Genomic DNA, 13,539 nt, shown 5'->3' on the forward strand with positions numbered 1-13,539 from the left:
CTCTGGTGTAACTGAAACCATCTCTAGTTTCCTTACAACACTTAGTGCAGAGTCGCAACATGGTTTAACTAGCTGCTGTCCTGTATTCTTTAGAGGAAATTGGTCAGAAAAATTTCCACGCATTCAGTAAACCTCCCCCTTCCTTGCCACAAAAGGTAATTGGAGCCAGGTGGTGGGTGGCGCACACCTTTAATCCCAGCACTCAGGAGGCAGAGACAGGCAGGTCTGAGTTCAAGGCCAAGCCTGGTTTGCAAGAGCGAGTTTCCAGGATAGCCATAGTTACTCAGATATTAATGTGCCCAAGCAGATGGCATGGGCCGTGTATGATGGTACCACTCCCATTATACAGAGGAGCATCCAGAACCTGAAGATTTTGAGTAAGGGGAATGGGACCCTGGAATCAGCCTCCCTAGGACTGTAATTGATTTGCAAATTGCCTAATTAATTAATTGTTCCCCTTCCAATGTTTATGTTTTCCAGGAGAGAGTGAACAAGATCATCATGGTCTTTGGATTCTGCTCAGAATTTCCTCATCAGTAACATTCCTCTATTGTTATTGAAGTAAGTTTTTTTTCTAAGCGCATGTGTAAAGTGCCGTGTGAGTATTCCAGGATGAAGTAGCTATAATCCATTAAGTACGCGCTAGTCACTTTAATATGGCCCCAATCTTTTGATTTCTTTCTAGGAAACGAAGAAGTTGCGAAAACATAGTAGGCTACTTTGACACTACCTGCAGGTGGTCTCGTATGCTGTAAGTAGCTGTTGTCTTTTATGAACATAAAGGCTCCACTTCTCAGGGGAATCATTGTCTGGCATAAAAATCTGAAGGAGATTAAAAATCCTGGAGATTTTGGTTGGAGAATAAACGAAAGTGTCTGCCCGGGACTGGATGTTCAAGCTCCTCCATGTCTCGAATGAGGAACCCATGGAAGTGAATGGGGCAAATAGCTAGGATTTTACGCAATAGGCACAGTGAGAGTACTAGAGCTGCTGCGAGAAGCAAGCAGACTGTGTGAGGCGCGGGCTGCCCAAAAGTGAGTCTGGGCTACTCGTTAAGGCTTCTTTGTGTGGGGTCCAGAAGGTAGTAGAGTTAGTTGCTGGGTCAGCAGTGGGGGAGGGGTGATTATTTGTTTTAATTGAAGGTTTAAAGTCTTCGTTCACTTCTCATGTCCTTTCCCATGGTGTGTCTGACTTTAATCATATACACTCCCAAGTATACAGAAGCATAAGAAGTAGGGGTTTCCCTTAGATGTTCACTCAGGATGTGGTTTGCTGTATTGTGCATATGGGTTGCCATTTTGTGCACATGATTTGCCATCTTATGCACACGGTTTGCTTTCTTGTGCACATGGTTTGCCATCTTGTGCGTACAGTTTGCCATATTGTGAATAAACCCCAAATCAGCCCAGGTTGGGTTCCCATTTCTCCACCATTCCTTTGAGTCTCAGGGTATGTTCTAGGACATTTTTGAATGAACACAGGGAGTTTATAGAAAGGTTGCTATGGTGGAGTAACACGTTATTGTTTGGGGTGTGTGCACAGCTCAACTGATACAGTGGGGGTCCAAGGTGACTAAGTGCATGATGAGGGAAGGGCCAAGTGGAGCCCTGTATTGCCAAGATTTCCTTATACTTGCCTGCCTCAAGAGGGTTTGGATAAGGGGAACCAGAATCTTTGGGGCCAGTCTTCCCATGAGGGAGAACACCTCTTCCTAATCCCCTTGGCTCACCTTTGCTATACAGTTTCTTTCATCTGATGCCCACTCCTTCACCAGATAACAGAACCCTGCAGCACTAGGCTGGGTGTGTGCACGTCTTTATTTCCCCAGAAGTTTTGCAAAATGAGTCTTTGCAAACGAGGAAAAACTGCAGCTTCAAGAGGACTGAGAGTCTTGCTATAAATGGATGTAACTGTACTACTGTAGAACTTCTTATCGGCTCATCGGCTCATCGGCTGCCAGCTCACAGGGCCTCCTGACACTCCGTGATGCACACTTCCGGATGTTCTGTGAATCCAGTCAGGGGTCCACATCTTACGACATGAATTTTGTGGAGCCTCACTGCACATTTGCCTGTTTCCATCCCACAGATCACAGAGAAGATGACATCCTGCAAACCTGTGGTCACTGCAATGGACTCCGCTGTTAATGGTGTTCTGTGTGGCTATGCTGCTGACCCTCTGGTAAGAACTTCATCTTTCAAAAAGGGAAGACATATTGCGTACATGTGTTCTCCCCCTCCATTGTGTTATTAGTAGTTCTGTACATTGTCAACCTTGTTCAGAGAGATTTACAGAGAGATTATGACATCACTTTTCTTTTCTGAAGATGAGGTGCCAGAGAGGTGCCACCGTCATCTTCCCTTGTCCCCCACCCATCGCTCTGCTCACCTTCCTTTTCCCGGCCAGTTCCTCTTGATCTAATGGTTTTCATTGGGGTTGTTTCCAGGGACAAGGTGAAGGGTTATTCAGAGGAGTGTGGATACCCTTACCAGTGGTATAGCATCAAAGAAAGTTGTTTTTCTTATCCCCGTCAACCATTAACAGCCTATAAATTCCCAGGGAGGCCTGGGCTTTGTGAGGCCTCTCCATGGCAGGATGCTGACGGGCCAAGGCTTGTGCAGTCCTGTGCAGGGAACACAGCTCTGCTTTGGTGGAGACTGTCACAGCCATGTCGTGCATGGAAGGCAGGGTTCCATAGCACCCCACACCCTCTGCTCTTCCAGTCTGTCTTCACCTTCCTCTGAGAGAGTTCTCGAGCCTTGATGGCAGTGATATAGATGCAGCACTGATGGTCGGTCATTCAAAAGTCGCATTATGATTTTGGCCAATTATGACGATCTTTGGTTACCTTTGTTCACTGAAAGAAGAAGCCTCTCTGTCCAAAACTGACAGTGGCACCAACAAATAAGGATAAATATAATTATTTGGAGGTAATTTTATGAGCATATCATGTCCGTTTAGCCCAGCTACAGCAGTAGCTTCCTCATCAGGGCCTGCAACCTCCCAGGAACAGGCTCTGACTGTGTTTCCGGGACTCGATATGAATTATCTCATGCAGAACAGGCTTCCAATCCAGTTAGAAAAAGGTTGGTGGCCCCATCCCGGACTTGCCACTATTTGTCTCTGTGTCTGCGATTTACCCCACAGGGTAATGGCTTTTGAGGACAACGCCTCCACAGCATCCTTCACACCTCTCTGGGCACTATGATGGTTAAGTTCTAGTCCAGTTCCAGCCTGCTTGCTCTATGTCCTATAACCAGTGTATGTTGACGATAGTGACGGAGTCTTATCGTTCAGTCCTGGTTTGCACCCAACCAGCATGGGCAATTGCCTGTGTTCTTTTGGAGATCTCAGGAGCCTTTCTGACCAGCTCTCAGGGAGGTAGCCCAGCCCTGGCTCTGTAGATTGAAGTTGCCAATGTCTTGACTATTCAGATGTAGAAAGAACTCAGCAAAGCCAACTGTCCATATTTACATTAAACTATATGGAAAGGCAGTTAAAGCTGAGCTTGCTGGCTGCCAGCTGTCTTGGTTAGCAGCCAGCCTAACAAAGATACACTATGTGATGTGTGACTGGGTGCTTTCTGACTGTGTTAGACCAAATCTTAGTTTCACCACTAGATGCTTCTGTTCCTCTCTTAGAAAATAAGCATGAACCTAGGTTCTCACCTGCTTGCCCTGTGGAAAGATTCCTCTGTTACAATAACCTTTTGCAGTCTCCTTTGTGGCTGGTTGCTGCCAGGTTCACAATTGATTTTGAAGACAGAATAAAAGTTTTAAAAATTGCAAGAAGAGGGTTAGGGTTAGGGTTAGGGTTAGGGTTAGGGTTAGGGTTAGGGTTAGGGTTAGAGGGTTAGGGTTAGAGGGTTAGGGTTAGAGGGTTAGGGTTAGGGTTAGGGGTTAGGGTTAGGGTTAGGGGTTAGGGTTAGGGTTAGGAGTTAGGGTTAGGGTTAGGGTTAGGGGTTAGGGTTAGGGTTAGGGGTTAGGGTTAGGGGTTAGGGTTAGGGTTAGGGTTAGGGGTTAGGGTTAGGGTTAGGGTTAGGGAAAAAAAAGTTGCAAGAAGAATTCTTCCCATAGCGAATGTTCTCTCCTATTTATCTGTCCCCAGCATTTATTTCTCCTGACTGTTGTTGTTGTCTTAATCCCCAGAATTTGTTCTGGTTCGGCATCGGACAAGCCACGGCGCTCTTGCTTCCCGCTGTGATCATCGCTGTCAAGCTGGCCAAGTACTATCGCAGGATGGATTCAGAGGACATATATGACGAGTGAGTGTGGAGTTTCTCGAGGGCCAGGCGTTTGTATGCAGCACCGTCCCCTGAGAGCCACCAGAGGCCAGTCCTCAAGAGAACAATCGGCTTCTGCTTCAGTCCTGGGTTGTCCCTTTTCCGCTGCTGTTGGTGGTGGTGGCGGTGGTCTTGTTTTTGTTTGTTTATAAGCAGTCTTATGATTCTGTTTCCTTCCTCTTTACTCAGCATCCTTAACCAGCATTCTTCTGTTTCAGCTCACCTGTCTCGGGAACATGGCATTTCACTTTATGATAACCGTTGTTACCACTTTTCCCCGGCGCTGCCGCCTGCCCTTTGCTTTGTGTCTGTTGAACACGCATGTTTGCTTTTCCCTTCTTGTCGTCTCTCGCCATCTCTGTAATCTGAGCTGTCAGCCCGGACTGCAGTGAAAACACTGGGAGGGGGGGTGGGGAGGAGGGTGTAGATCATGGCCTTCCTAGTGACCAAACAAGTAAATAACCCTGTCTCCCCTTTTTATATTTTATAGTGGTGAAACTGTACCCATGAAAAAGTAAGCCTTTTTAAAAAATTATCTTCACAGATGGGACGGGGGAGGTTTCTACTACATGGTAGACCTGTAGTTAAGTTTATAATATGACATAAGAACAACAGAGAAGTCTGGGTAGAGATGAATCACGGTACCTCTTAGAAAGAGGGTTGGTGCTTAGAAGGTGCTTACGAATGGAGCGAATGAGCGTTTTATACGTTAGATGCGTCGCTCTGGGAAGCCACTGTTTCCATTTGTGGTTTCCAAAGAGGGAAAATGGGCATGTAGCACATCCTCAAACCTTCTTTGCCGACCTGACAATCTGTGACCCACGTTTTGTAGCCTTTACATTGTCTTTGTGATCCATGGCATGAATGCTTCACCCTAGAGGTAATTTGGTGTTTCTGGTGTATTTATTTTTGTTGCAGTTTGGAAAACGGTAGTAATGGTTATCATAAAGATCACTTATATGGTGTTCACAATCCCGTTATGACAAGGTAAAAGAAAGCCTGGAGTGCATGCCTAGCCTGGGGTGAGCCTTCTTGTCTCTGCTGGACCTGACAGCGAGCCTTCTGCATGCTCTGATGCCCTTCACCTCCCTCTGCATGCCACCGCACTGTCCCTGGCTAGCTCTAGACTGTCCCTGGCTAGCTCTGGTCACACTCCGCATAGCATTCCACGATGCCGATCATCTAAATTTCCAGTGGATTCCTCAACAGTGAAATGGGGTAGCCTCTAGACTGAATGTCATCTTCAAATGCTATGAGGGACTCTAGACCCTAACGGGTTGCATGCATGCACACCTTTACTCAGCCCCTCTGCCCCAAATCACCAAGTAGTGACTTAAAGACCTTCTCTGCCTTCCTCCCTCCTTCACTTCCTTTCTTTCTCTCCAGAAAATTAACTTTAATCAACCATAAAAAGAACTCAAGCTTTTCTTTCAAAATCCTTGTAGTTTTATGCTCCCTGGACTTTGCTGTGAGTCTGGATTTGCCGGATAACTCTGAGTATTACCTGCCAAGTGAATTCTGCTGCACCCCACTAAAATTTCAGACAAACACGTCCACTAGGGGAAAGATTTTCTGTGGTCCTCCCCATGTCTACACAGCTAGCGCCAAGCCAATGGTCAGCTCCCCAGGGTATTTGCCCCCACCCCAGTTGCAAAGGAGTGAGTCAAACATTAGTGCATGGGGAATCCCGCTGTCCTAGAAGCCCCATGCTCCATGTGGGACATTTCCCCTTAAAAGAGTAGACACCACACTGAGGGAAGTCTCCAGCGTGGGCTCCTTATCAGGTACTGCCACATAGGAAGCCCCCTTTCTAGTCAGGGGCATTGTCATCTTTAGCCACGTTTCCTAGAGACAGCAGATGTGCTGGTTTCAAGAGGAACGGGAACAAAAAGTAAAATTTCTCCTTTCAGAAGGGTAAAAAGGTTTTTCCCCCTCCAACTTACAACTTGGAACATTCCAAAAGTTTAAGATAAGAATCTCTTGTTTCAGCTTGTCATATGCGGGGAGAGGTATCGTTTCAGTGTCTGAGCTGCTATAACAAAGCACAGTAAGCAGTGTGGCTTATTTTAAGGAACAGAAATTTCTTCCTCGTGGTTCTGTAGGCTGGGGAATGGGCGGCCAAGGTGCCACCACATTCAGTTTCTGATAAGGGCAGATTTTTCATAGATGGTGTTTTCTGTCCTCACTGTGTCCTCATGTTGTGGGGGTCTGTGAGTTCTCTGGGGTTTCATGCCTAAAGTGGTCCTCCCACCCCAGCTTCATGATATTATCATCCGGATAGGTCAGAATCTCTATTTATGACTTATTGCTCTTCAGATGTCCAGCCGTAGCTGAAGTGGTGATGATAAAGCGGGGGGTCAGTTAAGGCTCTGGAGGTGGGGGATATACGCATCTATTTTTCTGACAGTGTGCTGAACTTGGATGCTAGGATGCTGTGTTGTGAGGTCGCTTCAGGGCAAATCTCAGTTTACCAGGCTTGGTCCAGAGCACATAGACAGTGCTATGGCTGTCCTGTGTTGTGTACTGGCCTCCCCCTTCCCAGCATGGAGGGCCTAGAGGCTGTCTCACATTTCTTAGCTGAGATTTTGCAGGCCAGAGGTGAGCTCTTTCCTACCAATGACACCCCAGCATCAGTTCTCCGAGGACATGCTGAGTGTGCAGAACTGACTTCTGGTGCTGACCTCCTAGGCATGACATCACCAAATGCCTGCTCTCAAGCTGAACATTTCATTGAGGCTGCATGGAGGGTGCTGGAGAGAGACCTGTGTGGGTGGGAAGGTGTGGAAGGCTGGGTCTCCGGCAGAGATGCCGAGATGGAATTTGGGGTGCAAATGTCTAAGAGGGTCCATAGTTGCAAGAGGAAGGATCAGAAGTCTAGGAAGACCTGCCACAGTCTCATCTCAGCAGCGGGGAGCTCTGAAGGAAGTATGGCCTGTCAGAAGTCACCCTCCGGGGCCAGATGTGGCCTTTGCACCTCATCTCCCTCAGTTGTGGGATCTGGTCCACCTGGGAAGGTAGAGCCCCTCAGGTAGACCACTTTGGCAAAAAATCGTGCCGCAGGAGCTCCGGTGGAAGGATCCTCTGCTGACTGCCCTGCGGCTGGCGACAAGCCCGTCTTAGAAGATGGTATAGCAGTACAGCGCCAGGAGCAAGGGATTGAGAGCTCTTGGAGGTCTGGCAGAGTCCACCACATCCATGCCATGTTTCCGGTAGGGAGAGCGGACTCAGCTTGCCAGTGGGAGGATTGTCTCTGAGGGCCAGGAACCTCTTGGTGCTCCTATTCTGCTGTGAACACTTTTAGAAGTGATGTCAAAGTAGGCACACAAAAGTGTTCAGCTTATGGTACTGACATGATCCTCATCTGCAAAGTTCACACTCATGAATCACACAATCTGGGTCAGGCGGTGGTGGCACATGCCTTTAATCCCATCTGCAAAGCAGATGCAGGAGGATCTCTGTGAGTTCGAGGCCAGCTTAGTCTACAGAGGGAGTTCCTGGACAGCCAAGGTTACACAGAGAAACACTGTCTCAAAACAAACACACGAACAAAAGAATTACATAATCAAGCTACAAACAAAGGTTATGAAATGAAAACAAACCAGAAATCTCATGAGCCTTTCAGGAGCATCACAGTTTTGTGTTGGGTTGCTTTCTTAGCTAACCTGGGACCCTTCAGGTCATCATTTAGACATGCCTGCTAGGCACTCACCAATTCTCATCCTTGGAACTGTCCTGCCATGCCCTGGCAGTGAGCCTTTGGGTGTAAAAGAGGGCCAGAAGTCTTCTTTAACATGTGATATAAACATTTGTCAATACCAAGTCCCTACTCACTCCCACAGAGCAAAACACTTGGTTCTCAGGGCTTGTGGGTTTCTCCTGACTTAGCACTCAGTCTGCATAATAGGAACACGGTAAGCCTTGCTGAAGCTTGGATCTGACTTCCTGCAGAGGAGGAAGTGATTGCAGTAGAGAATAGGAAAAGCAGCCTCTAGCAGCGTTAAATACCTAGTGCTTCCGGGTGATTTTGTGATGATTCTGCTTTTGGTATCCCTTTGAAGGTGTGTCTGGAAGGACCTAGCATTCCACACTCCTGGGAGAAGAAGCTGGGACTGTGTTAGTGCCTGAAGTCCTTCCTCTGTGCTCTCTAGGCAGTAAGATGGCTCCAAAGACAGGTTGAAGATATTGTTTGCTTTGTCTTGATTTTCAATAATGTAAGTCCTCCAAACTGAAAGGTCCTTCATGTGTCACAGAAGCGACTTTCTCAGCGACACGCACACCAAGACCCACCCGCTTTCTCGAGTGCCCACTGTCCTGGTGATGTGGTGGATCTTCTGATCCTGAGTCCCCACTGTCTTGTAGGGACCTGGCAGGTCTCCCGATCCTGAATCCCCAGTGTCCCGTGGGGGCCTGGTGGGTCTCCTGATCCTGAGTGTCCACTCTGTGTGGGGATCTGGTGGGCCTCTGGAGTTGCCGGCTCTTCTGGGCAGGGAGAAGGACACAGACTAGAAGGCCTGTTTATTTTCTGAAGATGAGAGAGCGGCACTTCAGAAGCCCTATGGGCACAGTCATTCCAGCCTCAATGAGACCCCTTGACCCATGATAGAAGACTCTGGGGTCTAGATTGGAGTAAATCTTCACTGTTGAACTGTGCCGTTGCGAAATGCTAATGACATCCTCAAGTCTCGGTTCCCACATCTGTAAAAGGTGTCAATGAGAGCTCTACCTGCCTAGAAACTGCGAGGGTCAAAGTTCACTCTTCTATTAGTGCAGTCCCCTATCCTAGGGTTTGTAGTTCATGATAGCGGGGATACTCTTATTACATAGCTGATTCTGATGGAATCTAAACGTGAGTCAAACATAACAAATAAAGGTACCTTGCTAACCTATCAGCCGAGCCAGTGCCACTCAGCCTCCCCTCATGACACCCACAGAGCCATGGATCATAGGGAAGACCCCTAAAGACCTTCTATACACATAAGTCTGGCTACCTGCTCCATTCACATGGACTTGGTAAGGTGATTTCACTTCAGCCCTGACATGCTGCCTGTAACCTGGACAAAGAGAGGTTTGTGTGCAAGCATGGGTCAGTGCTTCATGAAGATGTTTTGGCGTTGCCCGTTCAGGAATCCTTAGGTCAATCAAAGCACGCACTGACACTTAACCAAAGTAGGGTCAGTTTGACCAAGCTATTACTTCATGGGGAGCTGGGCAGGGAAAGGTCTTCATAAGTAAGATGCATATTGTTAGTGGCATACTCATTTCAAAACAAATCTGATCTGGTTTCCCTTTAATCTTTACTATTCAATTGCACAGACACAGCCACTCACAAGCCTCTACTTAGTCTATATCATGGCCTGTGGTGGCTCATGGGCTCATGGGCTCATTTGCCTCCAGAAAAAAGAGCAATGGGGCTTTCCTTATACACACTGAAGCCTGAGATGTTCTTCATAGGGCTAATTCTGCCTCCTACATGGTCCTGCACCAAGGAGAGGCATTTCCTCTGGGGAGGTCATCTGCCTGCGTAACAAGCTCCTGGCACAAGTAACTTAGAGAAGGAAGGATTTGTCTAACAGTGCCAAGGTACAGTCAGTCACAGTGGCAGGGACTGCTGGTTATATTGGATCCATAGTGAGGAAAGAAGCAACATGAATGCTAGTGTTTGGCTTTTGTTGTTAAGGACTGTGAGCCTGTAGCAGGTGCAGGGTCTTCCCACCTCACTTAACCTCATTTAGGAAATCCATCACAGACATGGCCAGAGGTGTGTATCCCATCAAACTGCCATCACAGCAAGTATTGGGTCTGCTCAACTGGAGATGGCACCCTTTGAATCCTTTCTGACACGTTCGAATTTGCAGCCCCGACTGGTCTGGAACTCTGGCAATCCTCCTTCAGCAGTTTCCCAAGAGCTGTATTACCAGCATTAGCCACTACACCCTGCTTGATGTTTTCCCATCTAATGCTAACAAACCACCATGGGAAACATATACCGTACTGTTTCTGTGAAATATGTCTTCAAATTTATGCCCTGTTATTGAGTTGTAGAGGTTAGGCTTTGTGCAGTGTGATTGCAGATGCTTTGGGAGAAGTGGGAAGGGCCCACTGCCATATCTCTCCTACAGTGTCCCTGCCTACACCTGCTCCATCTTCTGCCGGTCTTCTGCTATGTGATGAACTGGGTGTGCCAGACTGGAAACTCACACCCTCCACATGGGATTCTCCTACCCCCTCCCCTTGCACAAATTCTTCATGGGGGTCAAGGTCATGGTCTTGAAGAAATATGAGAGGGTGGTGGGGTTAGCACGGGTTGATAATCAGACAGCTGCTTATGGGATACATTCACATCTGGGCTCATGCATACAGAGTCCAGCAAGATCCCTGCAGAGCTTCAGGAAGCTATTTGTGGCCAAGAGTCATCTGCCATCATCTGATTTTTGCTATTCTAAATGTACTGCACACAAGTCCCCAATGACCCTTCCCACACACATGATCCTAGTCACTCTCGCTTCTTCACCGTAGAATGAATGTCTGAGTTTGTCTCACTCTACCCTCAGCTTCCTTTAGAATGCAGTATAGACGGATGCTAGAGCAGCCTGCCTTATCTGGCATTCTTTTTCCTTGCTAACTTTCATGGGGTTTAACATGTATTCATCTGTGACTCTAGTCATATCCTGCTTCTGAATATGGAGGTGACAGGACCACCTGCAGCCTAGCCCAGACTGTTATAGTTGTCTCTTTTATTTTGTTTTTAGCCCATCTCGTTACTGACAATTGAAGTGGAAATTGCTTGAGGTAAGTGTAATGCTTCATATAAATGAATTTATATGATTAGTTTTAAAACATCAAAACACAGGTAATTCTAACATATTAAATGAAAAATCTAAATAAGTATACAAATTCTATACGTCTTTAAATGCACAGATCCAGTTGTGTGACTAGATCATGTGTGTATGTAGATAAATGTAGATACACACGCATGCACAGTGATTATGTCCTGGATACATAAGGTATAAAATTAGATATTTTTAAATGTAGCAAAAATAATAAGCTGTTAGATATTCACATGTACATTGAGGGTTATGGAATTGAGAGGTTTTATATGTGCTAACACACTGTTTCACAATGAACACTTCTGTGAAGATGTATTTCCTTGATATATGTCTGAATGTAAACTCTACTATAACGATGAGATGATGCCCACGAGGCCAGCCCCCTGCCTCTTGAATAAGTTTATGTTTCCTATAATTCTTCGGCTCCTGACAGGACCATTTTAGGATTCTGCATTCTTGCTCTCTTTTGTAATTCAAAGCCAGTTTCTAAAATTATGTTTGATTCCCATTTCAGTGTCAAGACAGTCAAAGTGGAAAGGATCCCAGACTTTGGATCGTTTCTATGTCTTCTAGAACTTTCCAAATCCGGAAGGAATCATGGTGGCAAATGTGGAGACTCAGGCGGGCACTGAGAACATGGCACCAGTGGTCTTAGGGGGTAGCGCTTTGTCAGGGATGAACAGTCATGGCTATACTCCACGTGTCCATCGCTATTCAAGAATGACTCTCCCCTGTTTTTAACTTTTTTTACACTGAATTTCTATTAGACACTAAAATATATGGGGTTTCTTGTTCCCCCTGGATACATTCACCTTTGAGCAGCTCTTTGGATGTCATAGCTGGGTACCTAACTTACTTCCATATGTGGAGTGTGCTAAACACAAACCAGTTTACAAAAAAAGGTGTATATTTTGCATATAGTAAATTGTATATATACTCTTCTACCACCGTTGGGTTTTTTTTTTTTTTTTTTACACAAATGAATAGATTTTTCTCCTAAATGAGGTTCCCTTTGGGTTGGGCTGTAGTGAGGACTTTTCATGCGTTGAAAGTGTGTGAGCCCGGCAGCAGGCCCGTCCTTCCTCGTGGATCTCCCTCTGCTGGTTGCCAGTCTGCCTATTGGACAAAGATGCCTGCTTGACACCACTGGCAAATTCAGAACAGAGAGAACTCGAGAGAAGCCAGTCCTGCTTCACGGTTAGGGGCACACTTTCCTGATTTGTGAGGGTGGGCAGTAAGTTCTATGTCATCTGATTATCAGTGGGATTCTAAAATGAGGGGCAAGAACTCCTGTCATGATTCTGAGATCTGAAATAAAGCGTGGATGAATGGAGCCTCTGGAGTTTGGTCAGTTTGCCTTTGTTGTGGGTTGTACTTGCTGGCAGTGACCTTTCCAGAAGTGATCAGTGAGGAAAGCTGGTCGAAGTGAGTGTAACCGCAATGAGAGGCATAGCGTTATCCCAAGCCTTTCCACATGAGCCCGTAGCCCCGATTCATGTCACTATGAAGGAGCTTGAGAAATGTGGCCTGCGCGTGACTCCTTGAGTAGCCCAAGTCTCACTGTGCCTGTGATGGAGCTGAGCTCTTGTTGCATGTTTAACCCAATGCTCTCCAGGATGAAATCACCCACGACACAGAGCTGATGGAGCGCAGGCAACCTGCCTTCTCAGCCCGCTGGCTTTTGGGATCTCAGATTTTCAGCCCTAATGTAGACACTGTTTTACCAGGCGTGGTGGTACATACCTGTAATCTCAGCACACAGAAAGCGGAGACAACAGGGTGGCAAGTTCAAGGCTGGTCTAGGATACCTAATCTGACACTGTTACATTGTTTTAAAAAATCATTCCTTAGGAAACAATCCAAGACTCTCTAGACACCCAAATACCCCTTTATACACACACCCTTAGAGGGGCTCACGGGCAGAAAACTGTGACAAGTGCAATAGGATCCTTTATACTGAATCAGACATTTCAATGTCTTTTGCTTGTTTAAGGACAGTGACAATATTTAAAATCACTTTTATGGTGCATAGTTAAAATTCAGTGCCTTTCCTTTGAATTTAAATGTTGTGGTCTGAAATAAATTTTCGGCCACATGGGAGACAGCACTCATCATACCTAGTTGGGTGTCACCCAGTTGGTGCTGGGCTCTGCTATGTAGAAGACAGGATGTCCCCCTCAACCAGACCAAGTGCTGCTCTTATAAAGGGAAACTTTTAATTCAGGCTGGCTTACAGTTTCAGAGGTTTAGACCATTTTCCTCAGGCAGACATGGTGCTGGAGAAGGGCTGAGAGTTCTACATCTTCATCTACAGGAAGTGAACTGTCTGCCACACTGGGTGAAGCTTGCGCAAAGGCTGCCTTAAAGCCCAGCCTCAGAAACACAGTTCCTTCAGTAAGATCACAACTACCCCAACGAAGCCACACCTCC

General features: G+C 46.6%; 1 protein-coding gene across 1 annotated transcript in view; it reads left to right on the plus strand.

Annotated features, from left to right (window-relative positions):
• Positions 1-11,071, plus strand: part of Prom1 (prominin 1) — a 110,576-nt gene extending 99,505 nt beyond the window's left edge. The window contains 5 exon segments of the mRNA XM_042054961.1: positions 2,089-2,181; positions 4,149-4,264; positions 4,773-4,796; positions 5,201-5,269; positions 11,032-11,071. Coding sequence (XP_041910895.1) covers positions 2,089-2,181; positions 4,149-4,264; positions 4,773-4,796; positions 5,201-5,269; positions 11,032-11,047 — 318 coding nt within the window. The 3' untranslated portion in view covers positions 11,048-11,071.
• The last annotated feature ends 2,468 nt before the right edge of the window (positions 11,072-13,539 follow it).

Source organism: Arvicola amphibius, chromosome 1 (genome assembly GCF_903992535.2).
Source record: "Arvicola amphibius chromosome 1, mArvAmp1.2, whole genome shotgun sequence".
Classification (NCBI taxonomy): domain Eukaryota; kingdom Metazoa; phylum Chordata; class Mammalia; order Rodentia; family Cricetidae; genus Arvicola; species Arvicola amphibius.